The 22,801-nt window shown below is 37.7% G+C and overlaps 1 protein-coding gene across 1 annotated transcript in view; it reads left to right on the top strand.

The window, feature by feature from the left end:
* The window catches only part of SLC2A13 (solute carrier family 2 member 13), a 362,746-nt gene that overhangs the window by 221,167 nt on the left and 118,778 nt on the right, over nt 1–22,801 (top strand). The window contains exons 6-7 of the mRNA XM_077753652.1: nt 15,184–15,347; nt 22,523–22,643. Of these exons, the coding sequence (XP_077609778.1) occupies nt 15,184–15,347; nt 22,523–22,643 (285 nt within the window). The remainder of the gene's footprint in view (nt 1–15,183; nt 15,348–22,522; nt 22,644–22,801) is intronic.

The following is a 22,801-nucleotide window of genomic DNA, read 5'->3' as shown; positions in this document are numbered from 1 at the left end:
GGGGGGGGGGGGGGGGGGGGAATGTTTCCTAACTATATGCAATCTTGTGATTTTTATATTTTGTGAATTTCACTCTTAGTGACAACTTATTTAGTTCCAAAAGTGCTACACTAGACAAACGACTTTAGCTGTAGAGAATGACAATACTTTTTATGTATTTTATGCAGGGAAAAAACGTGGTAAATGTGAGTAAGGGTTTATGTTTTGCCCTGTACGCAGAGGGAATAAACCGCATAGGAATTTCTATAGTGGCTTATTTGGGATCCTGAGTATGTGTGAGAATGAAATGTAGAGCTTTTATGTTGAGTTAATTATACTCTATAAATGCTTAGAATTAACTTTCATCAGGTTTTCATTTTCATAAGGTTTTTGTGATGATTAATACAAGCAAAGCGTATCTGGACACTACTTAGCATATAGTAATTACTCTATAGATGCTGTTTCTGCCATTCCTCTCTCATCAGTACATGAGAGCTCTGCCATCCGTTCCAACTTTCAAATTGAGTTTCACAGACTCAGAAGTGCTCAATAAATTTTAGCCATTACTCTTGTTTTTCTCTTCTGTATTTTCTTATAAAGCGGCCTTTGGTTTTCATCATAAGAAACAAAAAGAGAAAGGGATATTTTAGGAATATAATTCTACACAAATAAAAGAGAAGAGAGTTAAGACAATGCAATCAGTTCAAACAAAAACACTTAACTCAAAATATTTCCTAGTTCTCTTGGTTTTTCACAATTAGCAAGAAGATTCAATGCTTTTCTGTAGTATCTGAGAATTAACATGAATGTCTTTCATGTAGTATTATTCCCTCAACAATGGAAGCTGACTCATTGATAATTGCTTCCCTTCTTCAAGTCATACATCATATGTACACATAGACAGAATTTCTGTTTTTGTCATGTGTGAAATTTCCTGCAGTTACAATGAAAATTGAGCAAGTATGTCCAGGTGATGCATGCATGCATTTGAAGTGAACCAGGTGTAGTTTTTAAGGGTTTCCGTTTGAACATCAAAGGACACAGTGGTGTCCATGTGCCTGCATCAAGTCAGCAGCCTAATGTACTATTAATAATACATTGGTGTGGCAGGCTTCTCTTTGCAGTCTTTTTCCTCAGGGATGTTCCAGCTCAACTAGTTCCTCTGCTGTAAAAAAATTTTAAAAAAAATAAAATAAAAATTGACCAGCTTTCTTTCCCAGATATTTGGAAAAGGACAAATAAGATGTATTCATACACTTTCGAAAGTCTTTATTCACTTCAACCCTTCCTTACTTCAGAAGCAGTTTGAGGACTTAAACATATAGAGAAGCAATAGATAAAATGCACTTTAAAGTTAGTGATTTAATGGGGCGCCTGGGTGGCCCAGTTAAGCGTTCAACTCTTGACATCAGCTCCAGTCATGATCTCACAGTTCATGGGTTCGAGCCCCACATCCAGGCTCTGCCCTGACAATGTGGAGGCCGCTTGAGATATTCTCTCTTGCAAGTGTGTGCTCTTTCTCTCTCTCTCTCTAAGTTAAAAAAAATTTTTAAGTTAGTGATTTAAGAAACAGAACAAAGTAGGAAAAGATGACTCAGGCACAAGGAACTTGCTATCTAGTAGTGTGTGTTTGAACTAGCTCGCAAAGCCTGTCGTTTTTAAAGTGGTCACAGCACCCACATTAGTATCTCTTGAACTGACTCAGAGCCCTGGCTATGGATACCTGGATGGGGCTGAGTGGGTGGGGCAAGCAGAGGGCATGGACACAGGGGAATCTTGCTTTTGTTACAATCTCTGAATGATTCTCAGTCATACTAAAGTTTGAGAATCCTGTTGAGCCTAAAGTTTTCATAGCCAGTGAAAAAAGGGACATGTGGTGTTACATAAGTCACAGTGTCCCTAAGATACAAAGTAATTAGTTGCCTCAGAGAAGCACAAGAATTCCTCCTTACTAGGCCAGACAGAATTCCTCTCTGGATGCTTTGGTGGTAATATAATACCCATCCATATTAATCTATCCTTTCATAGTAAGTTTGTTGTAATAATCTAAACTCATTGGTATTGGTTCTGATATGTACAACAGTTAAGTAATGTCATGCAATTTCTTCATCCCTCGAAAGCAGGGGAGACAGGGCAAAAAGAATTATCCTTATACTTCTTACCTTTAGATGATGTAATCAAGTAGATTACTTTGGCACTTTGCCCAGGGTAACATATTCTGCTTCCCTGATTATTCTTGTTCTGCAAGCCCCCTCTTCAGAAGATGAAATCATCACTTTAGAAAGTCAGAGAATGAGCATATTGGGGAAGTTCAAGTATAATCAGTCTATGTGTTCTTCTTAGTCTTTGAAACCTGAGCGATTCTGTTGACCTTTACGGCATCCTTCCCTCTGCTGTGTGCTCTTGCCCTCACGTGTGCCAGTGGATGGAGCTCCTTTGCTACTTGCCATGGATCCCCTGCATCAAAGGCAGACCCTGAATGTAGTCACAAATCATTGCCATCTCCTATGAAATCAGAATCTTGAATTTCCTGCCTGGCCATAACATCTGTCTGTGCCACTGCAGTTTTTCTAGTCAGTGAACCGAGCAGGTATTTGTCATCCTGATGGTAACTTACAGTCCCTCAAGTCCTTTTGTGCCAGATCCTTGACCTGGTTTCGCATGGTCTCCCTGCCTGAACCCTGTGGTAACTAGCAGCTTAAAGTGCTTGTCCCTTTGTATTTTTTCAGTCCTGGAATATGAGCAATAGTAATATGGTGAATTGGAATCACTGATTTACTGTTTAGACTGATAAGTGGAGCTAATCACTGTCTTCATGTTCCAGTAGCACTTTACTCTTACAGTCTCATAGAACTTGGCCCATTGAGGGCTGATTTTTTTTGTGGATGGTGGTCTCCTTCAATGGAGATAGAGACCCCACCCTCCCCAGACAGTCACAGATATCACTTGTCTTTTTATCTCCTACTGCATCTGACACATAGTAGGCCCTGAATGAATGTATTTTAATTGCATATAATTGAGATATCTGCCCAGTATATACTAATTTTTCCATTAAGGCATATACTACTATTATCATGTCTAAATATATATTTTTAAGTATTTTGAGAGAGAAAGAGCAAGCTGGGGAGGAGGACAGAGAGAATGAGGGAGACCGAGAATCCCAGGCAGGCTTCATGCTGTCAACACAGAGCCCCATATGGGGCTAGAACTCACAACTCAAACTCATGAACTGTGAGATCATGACCTGAGCCAAAAATCAAGAGTCAGATACTTACCCAACTAAGCCACCCAGGTACCCCTAAATATTTTTTGAATTGAGACAGTCAGCCAGGTATTTATTAGCAAGCAGTGTATTATTTGTAGTGTTTTGGGCACCAAGAGATAAAGGCATGGATTATTTCATTTAAGAAAATACTAAGTTTGGCAAAAAGAAGTCTTTTTCTAAAGAAAAACACAGGTATATTAGTTGCCCATGATTATTATTTCATGTTTATTTTACTTAAAATAGTATTGAATTCATAGGTGGATCCTGAGAAATTTATCAGAAGACCATGGGGAAAGGAAAGGGGCAAAAAATAGTCACAAACAGAGAGGGTGGGAAGCAAACCCTGAGAGACTCTTAACTACAGAAAACAAACAGGGTGAGTGGGGGGGTGAGGAAGAGGGGAAGAGGGGTGATGGGCATGGAGGAGGGCACTTGGGATGAGCACTGAGTGTTGTATGTAAGTGATGAATCATGGGAATCTACCCCAAAAACAAAGAGCACACTGTATGTTAGCCAGTTTGACAATATATTAAAATAAATAAAAAAATAAAATAGTTTTGAATTTAGCTCACAGAACTGAAGGCTTATGGTGCCTGAATACAATATATGACATGTTCAGTATACCAGTATGACATGTTCAGTTTAAACATTTTAAATAAAACTTTTATTATTTTTTTTAATTCTTTCAATGTTTATTTTTGAGACCGAGAGAGACAGAGCACAAACAGGGGAGGGACAGAGAGAGAGGGAGACACAGAATCTGAAGCAGGCTCCAGGCTCTGAGCTGTTAGCATAGAGCCCGACGTGGGGCTTGAACCCACAGACTGCAAGATCGTGACCTGAGTCAAAGTCACTTAACTGACTGAGCCACCCAGGTGCCCCTAAACAAAGCTTTCAAGTTACAAATGCTTATTATAGAAAATTGAAAACATATAAGGAAAAAAAGTCACCTAAAATTTCAGCCCCTAATAATAGTATAACATTAACATTTTGGTATATTCATTTGTCTTATTTTTCTGTGACAATTTTTTTATTTAAAAAATTTTTTTAAATCATTTTTGAGAGAGAAAGAGCATGAGTGGGAGAAGGGCAGAGAGAGAGGGGGACACAAAATCCAAAGCAGGCTCTAGGCTCCAAGCTGTCAGCACAGAGCCCAATGCAGGACTCGAAATCACCAGCCTGGGATCATGACCTGAGCTATAGTCGGACACTTAACCAGCTGAGCCACCCAGTGCCCCTGTGATGATTTTTAATAGTTGAGTTTCTACCCTCTAAATTATTTTGCTTTTTCACTTCATCTTGTATGCTCTTAATCTGTTTTCCTAGTCTTTATTTCACAGAGATTCAGAGTTATAAATAATGTGCATAAAACTACAGATCTTTGCATAATCTTTGTGTGACCATGCTCTAAAATGTTGCCTTTATATAGATTAAAAGTTCTTGCAAACTTTTACTTAAAAACAAACCTTGGAATGCATTGCAGCTTAAGATAAAGTACTCTTTTGGGGTGCCTGGGTGGTGCAGTTGGTTAAGCATCCAACTTCTGCTCAGGTCATGATCTTGTGGTTCATGGGTTCCAGCCCCACATCAGGCTCTGTGCTGACAGCTCAGAGCCTGGAGTCGGCTTCAGATTCTGTGTCTCCCTCTGTCTGTCTCTCTGCCCACCCTGCTTGTACACCGTCTCTCTCTGTCTCTCAAAAATGAATAAATGTTAAAAAAAATTTTAAAGGTAAAGTACTGTTTTGTTCCTTTTTGATAATGCCAAGAGTAGTGTTTTTCATTAAGTAAATGCTATGGCCTGTCTTTTTTTCTCACTCAGACTCGTAAGACTCCTGGGAGGAATGTTAAAGAGACCATTACCTTCTCCACTCTTGTTGCTTTAATGAGGTGGTAGATGAGCATAATTTGGAACTCAGATAAGAAGTGATGGAAAGACTAGCTTGTATCATTGCTTGAGTGAAAAGGCTCACAAATCACATACAGTCCATTTTTAATATTCTCATCCCCAGCCATGAGGGTACCTAGGAGCTCAAGACTGGCCAGTAAGGTAGACAGGGTTATAGGTGAATCAGGAAAGCATGGTCAGGAGGGATATGTTGAAACTAAACCATTCAAGATACAACCTTGTACCCTTCCTCTCACCTTACCCCCAAGGACTTATTTTTATTTCTTTAAACTCTCTGGATTTTTAAAACACTTTATTATGAACATGAATTATTATAATTATTTAAGAGATTAAAGTTTAGTTGTAGATATATTAAAAGCCACTGAATTATACACTTTTAAAGGGTTGCAATTTTTATGAATTATATCTCAATATAAATCTTAAGGCAAATAAAAAAAAAGCAATAGAAGGCCACTTCATCCATTCACTCATTTAAATAAGCATTTAATCAGTGTCTCAAAGGAAATAACCATAAGCCTGCTTTGGCAGTTGCAAAGGTAAATCACACGCAGACTGTTCTTTGGGGAGTTTTTAGTTTAATAGAAGAAATAAAATGTGTATTTAAGTAAGTCTGTTAGCAGAAGGAAAGTTGTGTGTATCGTAAGAAAACTGCTGACAAATTGCTGAGGAAAAGCAGAGGATTAAAAGTAAATGATTGTAGAATTGATCAGAAAGGTTGGTGGATTTGATAGTGGCAAAAATCAGGGAGCACCTCTCTGATGGCTCATATTTCTCAGTGAATATTAGGCAAGATTTCACCTGAGGCTGGATAGATTGGGACAGTAGAAGAAAAGGAGGTGCCACGCGGTCGTCCGCTGCAGAGCTGTAGCCTGTGTGTCTTAGGGGGTCCAACTGAGTGCAATTTGGGTGTGTGTCTAGAGCCTTTCAGCTGCTAGGCGTAAATGCAGAGTGGAAGAGTAACTGGGTATAAGTGGGCATAGTTGGCATTTATGGCATGAATATGACAAAGGGAGGGTCAGGCCAGGGAATTTGAGAATGGTGAAAAGAACATGACTATAATAATGGTTTGGGAAAGTGTATTTTCAGGCAGTCTCAACATTACCTGGGATCTTGGTGAACATGCACATTTTCAGTCCTAGACCTGCTGAATCAGAAACTCAGGGTGGGACCCAACAGGCCTTCCAGGTGACTCTGTAGCACATTAGTGCCTGAGAAGCACTGGATTGGGAAATCTAAATGGATGGAAGCAGTGAATACAGTTATGGGAAATGGATGGTGATGGATAACTAAAGAGAAGAAAGTGTACGTATGGCTCAATGGCTCCATGAAAGTGGAAGAATTTAAGTGAGCCTCGAGGGTGTGGAGTGCTGGCTGGAGACTGGGATATTTGAAGGATTTCAGAAGTGGAGCTGTTAGGAAACTCAGTATCTGGATGGTCTGTGTCCAGGCTATTCTCACCAAGAATCACGACACAGAGGTAGAAGTGGAGAAGAAAACTCAGGAAAGCACAGAAGTCACCATTGAATGAGGAGTGATCAGTAAAGTAGGCAGCATCGAAGACAGAAGGTTTGAGGATAGTTGTGCTCACTTCTTTCTCCTCCTCGTCTTCTTCAGCTCCTCAAGCCTCCTCCAGGATATAGGAGTGAGAGAAAAACAAGCTGTAAAAAGTGATCCTCTCATGTCCACACGTCATTCACAGGGCACAGGGAGAGTGGACGAGAGGAAGATTGAGTAAACCGATGAATGTACAGATTAGTGTGGAAGTAAATGACCAGGTAGACCAGAAAGACATGTGACCTGAAAGTCTTGGACTCTCACTTATTGCTAAAATGAGCAGGTATGTGAGGCATGACAGAGTAAGGTGAAAGTCCTTGTTTCTGATGTGATTAGGGTCGGCACTTGATAGGTTAACGGAGAAGGACAACTATAAAGAAGTGATGCATATATATCTTCAGTATTTTATTTTTAGTTGTGTCGTAATTATATCCACTGCTTGAACTTCCACATTGTTTTTCTTGCATATATCCCACTCAATATCATCATCTATGGATTCCAGCTTTACTTTCCTTCAAATAGAGCAAGAAATGAAAGATACTTGAGAAGAAGCCGCAGGGCAAAATCTGGACTTTTACATTTTATCCCCAATTGTTCACAGTTGTGTTGCCCACATAGTTTTGGGGTTTTTTTTTGTTTTTTTTTGTTTTTGATGACTCACCTTTGTTCACCCTTTCCAAAGCATACAGTTTTGTTTTTAATGTAATCTTTTTTAAATCATTTTATATTCTATTGCTTTTTGTATTATTTGATTACATAATTACAGCGATCAGCATACAGGATTGGGGGAAAAAACACGCCTGGTTTGATATACATGCAATTCAGCAGATGGGAGATGCAAGTCTCTATGAACTCCCAAATGTTCATTTTCCTATGGGCATATGTTTTATAGAAAGAGTTAATAGGTTAATCTGGCAAATTGGTGAATTGCAAGTCAGATTAGAGAGCTTCTATCAATGCTCTTAGTGTTGGTTGGAGCAAGGTCAGTACCTGGCTGAGCTGGGTGGGTGACACATGAGGACATCTCTCCTGAGGTTTCCAGAGATTTGAAGCTAAGGTAAAGGGACTGGTCTGTGAGGCAGAGAGTAGGTCACACTGGAACACTGAGGGTCTATAAAACCTCTTTTAATTTCCCTTGACACCTTTTATTTACTTTGTTCTTTGCCAAACACCAATGAAATCATTTAAATTATGAAAACTGTTTTGTAAAATATTAAATGTGATCAATAACAGTACTCTCTGAAGATGACCATGATTTTTGGATTATTGTTTGATTTAAGTCTAGTATATAATTAGTGTGTTATCTCAAAATATATGCATGATATACATGAAATCCTAATTTCTACTTTTCTAACTTACATTTTTTGCATTATAGCTTACACCTCATAATGCAGAAAGCAACTTTTTTACTGTACAAAATAGATAAAATAAGTTTAAAAATCTTAATCATTGTTCATTTTTTTTTAATTTTTTTTAATGTTTTATTTATTTCTAGGAGAGAGAGAGAGACAGCGTGAGCAGGGGAGGGTCAGAGAGAGAGGGAGTCACAGACTGAAACAGGCTCCAGGCTCTGAGCTGGCAGTCAGCACAGAGCCCGATGCGGGGCTCGAACCCACGAACCGCGAGATCATGACCTAAGCGAAAGTCGGACGCTTAACCGACTAAGCCACCCAGGCGCCCCTATTTTTTTATTTTTAAAGTTTATTTATTTTAAGAGAGAGAGGGAAAGAGCATGAGCCAGGGAGGGCCAGAGAGAAAGGGAAAGAGAAAATCTCAAGCAAGATCTCTGTACTGTCAGCACAGAGCCCGGCACGGAGCTCAGTCTCACAAACCATGAGATCATGACCTGAGCTGAAAGCAAGAGCTGTATGCTCAACTGACTGACCCATCCAGGTGCCCAGAATTTCTTAATCATTTCTTAAATAATTTATAAGATTTTTGTATTTGGGTGAAACATTTTTTCTTAAAGGTTTTGATGTGTTTTTCATAGTTATCCATGTTTTTGACCGTATAAACACCACCCCAGTAGGAAAATACTATTTTTTCAGTTAAAAAGCCATCTTTTATTAGAATGACATTTTAAATTCTGTAGTCAGTGTACTTTGCCATATGATACAAATAAAGTATTTATAATACCAGGAACTAAAGGAGCCAAACAATATAACTTAGATAATAAGAATCTTTTAGGACTTACAGTCAATCAGGAATGCTCCATAAATAAGTTCTCTTTTTTTTCTTTCATAGTTTATTGTCAAGTTGGATTCCATATAACACCCAGTGGTCATCCCAACAAGTGCCCTCCTCCATGCCCATCACCCCCCCTTCCCCTCTCCACCCCTCGTCAGCCCTCAGTTTGTTCTCAGCATTCAAGGATCTCTCATGGTTTGCCTCCCTCCATAAATAAGTTCTCATCTTTCCGTTTAACTTGGTCACTATCCCAAGTATGAAAGTAACCCACAAGATTGTTGAGTAAGACAAAGTTCATAGATAACTGAATTTGGAAGCTGTCTGCAGCATTGCTGGAACACATTGGAAAGAGTATAGTCCATATCTACTTTATTCAGGAAGTTGAAGTCTTTATAGTTTTATACTAGAAAAAAGTCTGTATTATGAACCTGTATGTTTTGTTTTGTCAGACAGTTAAAATTATCATTTACTATTTTGCTTTGGAAGCCAGGCATTTTAGAGGTAGCTTATAGTAATTTTGTGGCCAAAGACTTTATATAATCATCTTCATCTTCTACCTCTCTTACCAGTCTTTTTGTTTCAGTAATTCTATCATGATTTTTACTGTGAATATCCTTTTTTCCCTTTTGAAAGTTGATGGTAGATAAATTCAACAATGTTGAATACCTACTTCTTGAGTTAACTTAAATCTCTTGTCCTGGAAATAGTGAAAAAGACAGGTATGGCTTCAGTGAGTTAAAAAAATACCTTTTCCAGAAATCCTTAAGAAATGCTTTGTTCAAATATAGAACAAAGGAAAGTTACATGTATATGTATGTGTGTGTATATACACACACATATATACATATGTATATGTGTATATACACACACATACATATACATATGCATATACACACACATATATACACATATGTATGTGTATATATATACACTATACATACATGTATTTGTGTATATATACACACGTATACATACATATATATACACATACATATACACACATATACATATGTATGTGTGTATATATGTATGTATACACACACATGTGTGTATACATGTATATGTGTGTATATATACACACGTATACATACATATATATACACGTACATATACACACATATACATATGTATGTGTGTATATATGTATACACACATGTGTGTATACATGTATATGTGTGTATATGTATATATGTGTGTATATGTGTGTATATATACATACATGTATATGTGTGTATATATACATGTATATATGTATATATACACACATATACATACATATATACACACAAAAATACATATATACATGTATATATATATGAATGTAAAGTACACATGTTCATTTTCTTGGTAATTTAACATAATCATTAGGATAGATCACCATTATCAAAGCCTAGATGTTTTCTAGAGCTATTTTATCTTATTCAGATTTAAGATTCAGAACTGGTAGCTGGATGTCGAATAATCTCTGAGATAGCAATGCACATATAGTCTGGCCATTTCTGTTCTTAGATGGCCAGAGAGTTGTGAAGCTGGTCTTCTGTGAGAACACACTGCCCTCAGGCTTTTCAACTTCACTCCGGGGAAGACCTAGCATGTGTTAGATGACCAAAGGTTGCCCAGGGAGTCTTTGAAAAAGACAACAGTTCCTCTGATAGGTACTATAAAATGATTTTGAAAAGAAAAGGAAGGCATCCCTACTTTAGTCTAAAAAGGAAAGAAAGCCTTTTTTCAGTTGCTCATATTGTCCTTTTATGAAGACTATCTTATGCTTTGTGCAGCTTTTAAACAAATACCCAGTCCTTTGAACATTTAGACTACTACATAAAGGCTTAGAAGTTGCAAATACAGTGGCAGTCCATTCCATAAATGGTTGGCCAATAGCATCATTTACAAAAACACTAGAATTCACACATTTTAAAATGTAAATTCAGTGTATCTTTTCACCATGAGCTGACTAGAAAACTAGGTTCATGAATTATTCTGCCCTAAATATGTCATCCTCTGATTTACAAAAGAGAATATAGTTCCTGCCTGAATTTTTCTAGAGCTGATTGCCCTTTAAGTGAATATCCTTGTCTTTTCCTTCTAACTGTTGGCCTTTTGCTTATTTTACTGCTTAATAACATTTTTCCTGTAATAATAGGCAGAATAATGCCCTCCTTTCACAACCAAAGATGGGCCTGTCCCAATCCCCACATCCTATGAATGCTACATTACATGGCAGAGGGAAATTAGGTAGCAGTTTGAATTAAATCTGTTCATCATTTTACCTTAAGTGCAGAGATTACTCTGGGTTGTCAGAGCCACCCCAGTGTCTTCACAAAGGTCGTTAAATGTAGAAGAGGACATAAGAATGAAGTGACATGATAGACACTTGACTACTGTTACTGGCTTTGATTGAGGAGGGGGCCCCAGAAACCTAGGAACGTGGAGACTTCTAAAGCCTGGGAAAGGCAAAGAAACCTCTTTCCCCTTGAGCTTCCAGAAAGGAACGCCCTCCTGATACCCAGTGAAACTCATGTCAGATTTCTGACATACAGAACTGTTAGATCATACATTGCTGTTCATTGAAGCCACTAACCTTGTGGTCACTTGTTACGGCAACAGTAAAAACTAATATATTTACCACTGTTCCATGAAAGGAAGAACGAAGATACAACTTGAGGTACCTCCATCCAGGAAAAGATTTAGTGTGTGCTGAAGTTGCAGTGCTTGCTGACAAGAAGATAAAAGGCCATCCGCGAATTTCAGCACCCTGCTCTCAGCAGCCTACAGGTGCGGGTTCCCAGTGTAATGACCTAAAATACACTTCCCAACAATATACCTTTGTTTCAGTCAGCCTCCAGTCTGCCTACTTGACTGTCATTGGAGTGAGCTTTCCAGAGAACAGATTTAATTGTGTTATTTCTCTTTAAAGTCCATTTTGTGATTTTCCATTGTCTGGAGAAAAACACCCACACATGTGGGTTGGCAGTCAAGGCCCCGTGACAGTAGAATCTTCTATAGCCTATGTCATACTTCTCTTTCTTGTGTGCCTTGTGTTAGGCAAGGTAAGGTACTGACGTTCTGTGAGGCCTGCATAGTGCTTTGCACTTTCTTCTTTGTACATTTCATTTCCTCTACCAGCAGTGTTCCCCCAAACCTTCACACCTGCTAGCAATCCCCTCTGAATTCTTCAAGACTCTACTCAAACATTAAATTCCTTGGAAAATCAAAGAATATACGACATCAAATAAAATTGTGTGGTCTATCCTTTATGCCACATTGTGACTAAATTTTTTTGTGATATCAAATTTATTTCCATTTCATTCTGTTTCATTCTGTGAGTTGAAGGTAGCATGTGGGTCTAATAATATATTTGTGGGATCTTAGTAACTCACATAGAGTATACAGTAGGTACTCAATAAATATTAAATGAACAAATGATAATGTTACCTGATCTGGTCAACCTACCACAGAGATGCCATTTTGAAGGCAGGTTTCTGACTTCCAGGCCAGTCTTTGGTTACATTCTACCTCTAAAACTTAAGTATTGTACAAGAAATTTTCTTATATACCTAGGCAACGTTTTCATTGTAAGTAAAATTTTGACACTGACCATTTTGTTTGTTTGATACCATTTCCCTTTTTATCTTTGAACCCTTGGAATTTCATGATTTTATTGTATCGAAATGAAAACCTCAAAATAATCTGTCTTGTTCTTTTCAAGGGTTTATTTGCAAAATTTTTTTTGTATGATGTATTTTTATTTTTTAAATATCATGAGGACTCTGAAATGTAATAGAATACCATGGCAAGTATCAAATTCTTTAAATACTTGAATTTTCTCTCAGTGCTTCTATTTTCGGCCCTTCTAGAATTGTTATTGATGTTAATTTCTCAATAGTTATACTTAGGTCTGACCTGGCTGCACATGTCTTTATGAAAATGAGAATGTATAAGGTAGAACTTGGAAACTGTAAAACACTATTCAGATGGAATGAGTTATTTTCATAACTTTTATTATCAGTTTACACTGTGACTGCAGAATGTTCACAATTTTCAGGACGATGGAAGTAATTCCACTGGGAATGTCTCTTTTTTACAACTGCGGTCAGAACTCAAAGTCTTATGGTTGGCATACTTTTAGTGTGATCAGCAAAACACATCCTTCATGTTGCATAATAACTTATAAGTTTGGTTAACTAGTTTCAAAAAAGGAAAATTTTTATTAAGATGAATGAGTCTGCATTGGTGTTAATGTTTTACATAAGAATATCATCAACTTAAGAAAATAGTAGAAGGAAACTATTGATAAATCATTGAAACATAAATGTATTTAAAACAGATTTTAGTTCTGAAATATTATGAACATGTTAATAAATGTCTGGAAACTGTAGATTGTAATTAAAGAATTATCTAGCTTGGATGCCCACTATCTGGTTTGAGTAAAGATTTGAATTCTGTTACTTTTCATAGGTGATTCACCAGGAGTATTGCGCTTCCTTTGATTTAAGGATAGCTTTAAAGTAGTCTTCTGATTTAACTACTGATACTTTCATCAGAAGGGAGATGTAAGGATCTTGACTTCTTTAAACATACCAGAGGTATCTCCCATCGTTCATTATGGCTTATTAGAGCTCGTCTCCAGGGAATTCATTTAGAACAAAATGAGTCTATAGAGCCTACTTATGTGATTGTGCTAGAGACTGCCCTCATCAAAGATGATACTTTTCTAGAAACCACAAACCCATTCTCATGTACTCCACGTCAGTTTCTCATCTTCTTACAAAATGCCAAGTAAATTGACACATTCTTACTCCTTGTTTCACCTTTAAAGAGATTCCTTCTACCAGATTTCTGCTATTATATCACACTTTCCATATTATATGCAACAAGTCTATTCTCTTTAAGTACGTAAGTTTATAATGTATGATGACTTTTATTCATTACATGGACTTGGAGTTATCCTTGATTAACATTTTAGTTTTAGTGAAGCTACTAGCTGCCGCTGTCCTTAGTTTGGGAGTATATTTTTAAAGCCTTCAACCCTCTGTCCTTTTTTTTTTTTTTTTAATTTTATTTATTTACTTGGAGAGAGTGCCTGTGTGCACACCTGCATGTGTACAAGCGGGGAAGGGGCAGAAAGAGAGGGAGAGAGAGATGACTCCATGCTCAGCTCCGAGCCTGATGAAGGGTTCCATCCCATGACCATGAGATCAGAACTTGAGCCAAAATCAGTAGTTGGACTCTTTTTAAGTTTTTTTTTTTTTTAATGTTTTATTTATTTCTGAGAGAGAGAGACAGCATGAGCAGGGGAGGGTCAGAGAGAGAGGGAGACACAGACTCTGAAACAGGCTCCAGGCTCTGAGCTGGCTGTCAGCACAGAGCCCAATGCAGGGCTCGAACCCACGAACTGTGAGATGACCTAAGCCGAAGCCGGACGCTTAACCGACTGAGCCACCCAGGCGCTCCAAGAATCAGACTCTTAACTTACTAAGCTAGCTAAGTGTCCCAACCCTTTGTCCTCTTGCTTGAGTATTTTTTCTTGATTAAACAAAGTTCAAAATAAATTTATCTGAACAGAATCTCTGTACTATGATCCTTTAAACGCTTTGCATGGAGTCCCATGTTAACCTGTTACTATATAGCTCTTCATCATCTTTTTTAGGTCTATTGTATTTTTGTTTTCTTTTTTTAACTTTAAAAAAATTTAATGTTTATTTATTTATTTTTATAGTTGATTGTCAAGTTGGTTTCCATATAACACCCATTGCTCATCTCACAAGTGCCCTCTTCCATGCCCATCCCCCCCACACCCATCAGTCCTCAGTTCTCAGCATTCAAGAGTCTCTCATGGTTTGCCTCCCTCCCTCTCCTCCACTATTCCCCCCCCCCTTCTTCTCCCCCACACTCCNCATCTCACAAGTGCCCTCTTCCATGCCCATCCCCCCCACACCCATCAGTCCTCAGTTCTCAGCATTCAAGAGTCTCTCATGGTTTGCCTCCCTCCCTCTCCTCCACTATTCCCCCCCCCTTCTTCTCCCCCACAGTCCTCTGTTAAGTTCCTCGTAATCCTCCTATACGTGCAAACATATGATATTTGTCCTTCTCTGCCTGACTTATTTTGCTCAGCATAACACCCTCGAGTTCCATCCATGTTGCTACACATGGCCAGATTTCACTCTTTCTCATTGCCTTGTAGTATTCCATTGTATAGATAAGCCACATCTTCTTGATCCATTCTTCAGTACATGAAAAATTATTTCTTTGAATAACTATCAGCAACAGTTGTTTTATTTTGTCCTCACAGGTACTACAGTGCAACCATTCTGCAGATGTCTGGGGTTGAAGATGATAGACTTGCAATATGGCTGGCTTCAGTTACAGCCTTTACAAATTTCATTTTCACGCTTGTGGGAGTCTGGCTTGTTGAGAAAGTGGGCCGCAGAAAGCTTACCTTTGGGAGCTTAGCAGGTAGGTGACTAGATGAAGAGTTCAGTTATAAATTTTGCACTAATGACGACAAGTTCACCTTCCAAAATACAATACCAATACCACTTGTGATTTTGTTCTTATAGCCAAATAAAAGAGTCCTTTTACACAAAAAGTTGTTTAAAAATAACTTAATGGATGTTATGATATGTAACTAGAATGTGACTAGAAACTGGAATTATAAGAACAATTTGAGTCTACAAGGGAGACATTCTGCTGCCGTTATTTTTGAGTTCTGCTCAAAGGTACAAAAGTGAAAAGAATAATTTTGCTTTTTTGTTCTTTGATTAAAAAATTTGATATTCTTAAACTCCCTTTTGAGTGTATTTTATTTTTAAGTTTGGTATCATATGGAAGTAAATTTGGAGTTATTTTTTAAAGCTCTTTCAACAATAGAATATTAGAACCATATAATTTCTTCACAAAGCAGGGACAGACTTTTTGTGTTTGAACCAGGCTCAAATTCTAAAGTAAATTCTGGTTGGTTAAGTGTGATTTCTGTAACACTTAAGTAAGACAAAGCCTTTCTCATTTCAAACATCTTTTGTCTTTAAATTGTGTATATTTCATTATTTATTTCTTTGTAACACAAAGCCTGTTTCACTTGACAGAATGGGACCCACCTTTGGCAATGTCTTCGCATGTTGCTCGTATACTTTTCTTATTTCATATATACAGATTCCTAATTATCAATTAGCTGTCCTCTAATAGCTCCTTTATAAGTTTATTAGAGTAAGAAAAGATTTTCTCATTAAAATGTGAAGTTTCCAGGCCAGCATGAACTAACTTCTATTTTAACCAAATTATACCTTGCAACTCTGATCTAATAGCACTGCTTCAGGCATTCATCCCAGATTTTAATGAGAAAATACATTCTGAGTTCCAACCTCAGTTATTAGGAACTTGTAGCCTCCCCCATCCCTCCCTCCAGAAGGAAGAGTAGAATGCTTCTACACTCTGTCCTTGCCTAAGCAGTGGAAGGACTTGAGTCTCATCATGGAAGTTGAACTGAGGGGAAGGTGAGCAAAGATGGTCTGATTAAGAGGTAATCTAAACAGCCCAGGTACACAGGGAAGCAGGATGGTAAGTGAGGAAAGGTGAGGGACAAAGAGGCTGAAAACCATCCATTCATAAACTTGTTGAAGAAACCAGAAGTATTTAGTCTGGAAAAAAAAGACTAAAGGGAGACCTAAGAGAGACCTTATTCTTTTTTTTTTTTCTTTTAAATGTTTGTTTCTTTTCGAGAGAGAGGGAGAGACAGAGTGTGAGTGGACAAGGGGCAGAGAGAGAGGTTAGACACCAAATCTGAAGCAGCCTCCAAGCTGTCAGCACAGAGTCCAATGCGGGGCTCAAACCCATGAACCTTGAGATCATGACTTGAGCCAAAGTCCACCGCTCAACTGACTGAGCCACCCGGGTGCCCTGAGAGCTATCTTATTGCAGATAGTAGATGTCATGAGGGTGTAATTTTTACTTGATATGAGAGAAATATTCTTTTTTTTAATATTTTTTATTTCTAGGAGAGAGAGAGACAGCGTGAGCAGGGGAGGGTCAGAGAGAGAGGGAGTCACAGACTGAAACAGGCTCCAGGCTCTGAGCTGGCAGTCAGCACAGAGCCCGATGCGGGGCTCGAACCCACGAACCGCGAGATCATGACCTAAGTGAAAGTCGGACGCTTAACCGACTAAGCCACCTAGGCGCCTCGAGAGAAATATTCTTAATAGAGCTTTTCAGTAATGAATTTGGCTGTCTTGTAAGGATGGTAAACTCTGAACAAAAGGATAGATGACCATTAGGTAGTGATGTGCTAAAAACAAAGTCCTACAGTTGGTTAGAAATGGGGCTTGCTGACTTCTGAGGTTCAGGTCAACCCTAAGAGGAAAAAGCTACTTTAAACATTTTTAAATGAATACATACCCTTCCTTCTGAAACAGACTACCTCAAGAGGTCTATTTTTTAAATAGAATTTCTGATTAACTTTGGCATTTGGCTTTTGAGATCTGGGGAAAACTGCTGGCTTTGAGATCAGGGAAAAACATTTTTTCTAGTAGCCTCAGTCCATTTATTTGTTGTATTCCAGTGAGACATTTTCTCATCAGTTCAGGTTTTTAAGGCTTTGTAGATCGAAAGCCATACTGCTTGGGTTGAATTTTGCAACTTTGGGCAAGTTTCCATTTTCTCATAGGTGAAATGCAATCAATTATAGTCCCCACTTCATAGGGTTGTAATCAGAACTGAACAGATTTATACACGTATAGCATGTGAAACTGTTCCTGACACAGTAAGGTTCCTAGTGCATCTTAGCAATCACAGCATTATTAATGACAGAGTGATTCTCTCTGGTTTTAACCATAATGTGAAATCAGCGTGCATCATCAGAATCCAGGAACTTTCCTGAAGCCTTCTAGCTGATGTCATGTTTCACCTCTCAATGTAGGTACTCAGCTCCAAGGATATCCAGAGCCCATCCCTGGCTATTAAGAGGAAGTATTAAGACAATTAACTGGGGGGACTATACCAAGAGATTTCAAGTACTGCTTTTTATGATCAACCCATAGGCACTCTTCTTCCCTGTCTTGATTTCTTTTCAGCCAAAACCACCAACGCCCCAGCTCTGCACACTACTAAAACCATGCACTGATTGATCTAGCATTAGAGAGGTATTACATCAAGTAGGCATCTGATTTCCTTGTTATTTGGCCAGTTAAACTGATGATATAGATATTACAGCGGATTAGGAGGTAAAAGGCCTTGTGGTTTTTTTTTTTAAGTTTATTTATTTTAAGAGAGCAAAAGAGAGCGAGAACATGCCAGCAGGAGAGGGGCAGAGAGAGAGAATCCCAAGCAGCCTCTGTGACCATAAAGCCCAAGCGGGGCTGCAACTCATAAGACATGAGATCATGACCTGAGCCAGAGTCAAGAGTAGGATGCTTAACTGACTGAGCCAAGGCCTAGTTTCTTGTCATAGGTCTCTTCTTTTACCTGTACAAATAGATACAAATAGGGCTATTTATGCAGTTCTGGTTTTTAACTGATTTGATAGGTCCCAGCAGAACCTAGAAGTTTACACATTCAGAAGAAAACTTGATATTCAACAGCCTTGCCCATGGATTAGTATTACTGTAGCATGACCCTTCCAATAGATGCTCATTTCACTTCCTGATACCAATTGATTCCTGTATACTTATTTCAGTGTTTTTGTTATATACTTATAAGTTCTATAAGTTACATACTTATTTCAGTGTTTTGCTTTCATTTTTGTGTAGGTATTAATATCCTGTTAATGCTAAGTATTAGAATACTGTTCTATTAAAAATTTTTAGAAGTAACCTAGAATTTGTAAATCTTTGATTTGATTTTGACCCCTTTTTTGCATTTTTATATGATTCATTTTTTCTAAATTTGCTTATTTTGAGAGAGAGAGAGAGCAGAGGAGGGGTAGAGAGAGATGGAAAGAGAATCCCTAGCAGGCTTTGCACTCTCAGCACAGAGCCTGATGCAGGGCTCAAACCCATGAACCATTGAGCCCAAACCAAGAGTCAGATGCCACCCAGGCACCCCATTCTATTTAGTTAAAAATAGTGGGAAAAGTTAGATCAAAATAATTTTTGAAAAGGCATTCATTCTTTAAAAATTGCAACAAATAAACTATGCATATCTAGACCTGGAGAAAAGAACTCTTTATACAAAGAAATATAAAATATAGAGTCCACGAGTAATTTTAAATGGAGGACATTTTATGGTACTCTTACCTTAAAGCTTGCTCAGAGAAGCAGTCTTTCTTGTAAATACTACGGATTTAAAGACAGCCTCTTGATTCTTTTAATAGAAGGTCTGTATCTATGTAGCTTTACTATAGTTAATCAGAAAGCCAGAAGCACTGTTATTTTTTCCCCAAATAGCATGGTAGTAGAATATTTCTGAAAACATCACTCCGAGGCTGTCTCCATCAGAATAACCAGAGGGTACTTATTTTGTATTATGTATCCGTGAACCTTATCCCAGATTTATTAAATTAAGATCTCTGAAGATGGGGTCAGTAGCATGCACTTTAAACAGGCTCCCCAGGGGGCACCTGGGTGGCTCAATCAGTTAAGCATCTGACTCTTGGCTTCAGCTCAGGTCATGATCTCATGGTTTGTGAGATCAAGGCCTATATTAGGCTGTGTGCCGACAGCACTGAGCCTGCTTGGAATTCTCTCTCGTGCACTTTTTCTCTGCCTCTCCCCTGCTTATACTCTTTCTCAAAACAAACAAACAAACAAAAACAAACAGGTTCCCCAGGTAATACTTATGTACACAAAGGGTGCTTTATTAGTTATGGGAAGGGGTATTACTGTTTTTTTCTAAGTATTTACTAATAATTCAACCTTGCATCAGGTAGTTAATGTAACATAGCATCAGACATTTTTGAGCATGTTATTTATCCAACACGCTTAACTGTCTGTGAAGAACATCTTTATTAGGAAAATGGTATCAGAATCACAGAATTTAACAGTATACTTACTTAAGAGAGACTTTTCTCTTAAAATATAAAGAATATGCCGAATCTGCACAGAACACTGGAGAACATCTAAGGTCTTCCTTAATTGGACTCAAACCTGGGTTGGAGTAATGATTCATCAGGCAATAACTGTAATAATTTGAATGCTGGCAAGTGGCTGATAAAACATCTGTAATTTATCAAATGAAAGGATATAGCTAATTCAAGTAGTTTTAAGCTTTAAAGGTATATGAATATGTGACAGGAGTAGGTGATCATTTTAAGATTTATTCCATAAATAAAGTCATTTAAGATACCATTCATTCCCTTCTCTTAAGGAGTTTATCAACTTAAAAGTTTATTTTACAAGTTATGTATACCCTATATCGTATATATCACACATATATATCACATATATATAAAATAATACATGCCCAGACATATGTAATGCCCAGTAACCTGGAGAGCTACTTAATACTCAGATATCTGATCCCCATTTTCTAGAGACTGATTCAGAGGTTTATGTACATCTCATGCATTTTCTTCCAACAGGAAATCCGGACTGAGAAACACTGCTATATGTAATAAAGAATGGAAAAGTATAATAGACTTTTAAAAGATTGTCATCCAAAATGCATTAAAGCAGAATTAAATTTGTGCTTAAGAAGGGCCTAAACCTTCAGCTGTTTAGGAATTCTGTGTATCTAGAATGGTCCATTCACTATATTTTACAAGTAAGGTGGACCTTTTTAGACATGGATGTGAGAGATACGTTGTATATACTACAGAGCTCTTGACTCGAATATATACCATATTAACCCTGTGACCTCATGATAGTCTTAAGATTTTGTTTTCTTCAAAAGTACTCAATATTACAAAAACCTGAGGCAGTATGGTCCATTTATTCAGCTAGTACTTATAGGGATCTGCTCTGTGCTAGGCATTAGAATTGGAAGTGTGTGAGTCTGTGCTAGGTACACCATCTTAGAGTTTACATTTTATTTGTAAATTATTTGATAAGTATGATGAGAGAAAAGTATCCTCTTTGCTTCCTATCTTAAAGTATCAAAAAAATCTTTCCTGCCCCACAACAGTATGCCATGAAAGTAATTTGGGGAAATACTTAAGGACCTAGGTTCTTCGATAGATTTACAGTAAAATTCATGGTTTGTCTTATTTGAAGACAGAAGGATGGTTTTCATAATAGACCCAATATATCTCCTCTCTTTCCAAATGACCTCTTTCATTTTCCTAGTTCAGGGATCTGATAGTCTTTTCAGAAAAGAAATGCCTCAAACTGTCCCTGGTTGTTTAGAGTTTTAAGCCAACAAGGGGAAACCAAACTATGATTATAGATTCATGGCTATTTTGGCTCCATATGGCAAAATGGACTTCTTATCTCCCCTACGAGCCTCCCCTTCCTTCAACTTTTTCTACGATCTTGAGTGTATGTTGCTGCTGCTTCTTACGACTGTGATAGAAGAGTAACATTTTATAGCATTACCAAAATCTTTCAAGTTCATTATGACATTTAAAATTCACTGCAGTCCTGAAAGGTTAAGTATTTTCACTAAGCCCCATTTTATAGAAGACAAAACTGAATTTTGGGAAGGTCTTGGGCCTTGCACGAGATCACAAGAGTCAAGAAAAGGCAGAGTTGGAATTTAACCACAGATTTAACTTGACACATCCCCTGTATCTTAAACACATACATCCCAGCCATTAGATACTCCCCTTACATTCCATAGTGCTCCCCAAAGTTCTTCTTTTGTCCATTCATTTAATAGGAATTTTGGTCATATCTTAAGTTATCTCCCAGTTTAATCAGTAAAAACTTTACTACTGTGTAATAGCCTCCCAAAATTCCATATTTTAAACACATTGAGCCACTCTAATTGTACAGATTTCTGCAATCGTATTTTCTTTCTTCTTCTGTTTAATGACTCTTCTTCTTTATCCTCAACAATAGCTGGAACAGTGGTCAAAAATTTGAAAATTTTCTTTTTTACTGTCAGGATGTCGATCAGGGACTCAAAAGTGAGCCTTTTAAGTGAGAACATTTAATCACTCATTTTAGAACTTAAAGGCTCTACTTCTAAATACCAACAGGAGAGACAAATGATTATGTGTGATCTATCATTGCTGGAATCTTAAAGTCCTGAAAAAGTCATGCTCCTCTTCTTAAAAAGAAATGTTTTTTTCAGCTGCTTTTGAAATGTTCAGTATGTCTTCAGTTTACTGATTTGGGATCTTACATGATAGTATGCCATTAGAACAATTTTCTTGGCAGTGGAAGCAACCTGTGGTATGAATCTATTGCCTTTCATACTTCCGACATCTTGGGCACTCAGTAATGCTGGCTTCTTTAGTTGATTTTGTGACTGCCAACAATCCAATGTTTTCTGATTTTTGGTTTTGCAAGAAAATCATCGCCAGTCTACTGCTTGGCTAGCAAATATATTTGTTTTGAATTTTGCTGTTTTCTTATTTCACAGTAAATGTGCTAGTGAGTGTTTCTGATAATCTGTATTTTTATTAGAAACATTTTTTTAAATAATCCAGTGAAGACAAAGGTACTTGCAAAGAGATATGTCTTGCACAACCCAGTCTGGTTTGAAAGAATGTTGCCAACTATTCTCTGAGGTAAAACTTTTTTTTCTTTTTTTTTTTTAAGGTACCACCGTAGCACTCATTATTCTTGCTTTGGGATTTCTGCTGTCAGCCCAGGTTTCCCCACGCATCACGTTTAAACCGGTAGCTCCATCAGGACAGAATACTACTTGCACAAGATACAGGTGAGATTTTATAACGGTCCCCTGTGTTAACCTAACTCTGCTAACTTTTTCGTTTACTTTTAACTTTGCTACAATTTGAGAGTTGAGTAGAGGCTTGCATACAGAGGAAGGTAAGAGTGAGAAAGGTGGTGGGAAGGGACCACCAGAAGGAGGAACAG

This window comes from Crocuta crocuta, unplaced genomic scaffold (assembly GCF_008692635.1).
Source record: "Crocuta crocuta isolate KB4526 unplaced genomic scaffold, BGI_CrCroc_1.0 scaffold30, whole genome shotgun sequence".
Classification (NCBI taxonomy): domain Eukaryota; kingdom Metazoa; phylum Chordata; class Mammalia; order Carnivora; family Hyaenidae; genus Crocuta; species Crocuta crocuta.
Note: the sequence above shows the minus strand (reverse complement) of the source record. Positions and strands in the feature narration are given on the sequence as shown.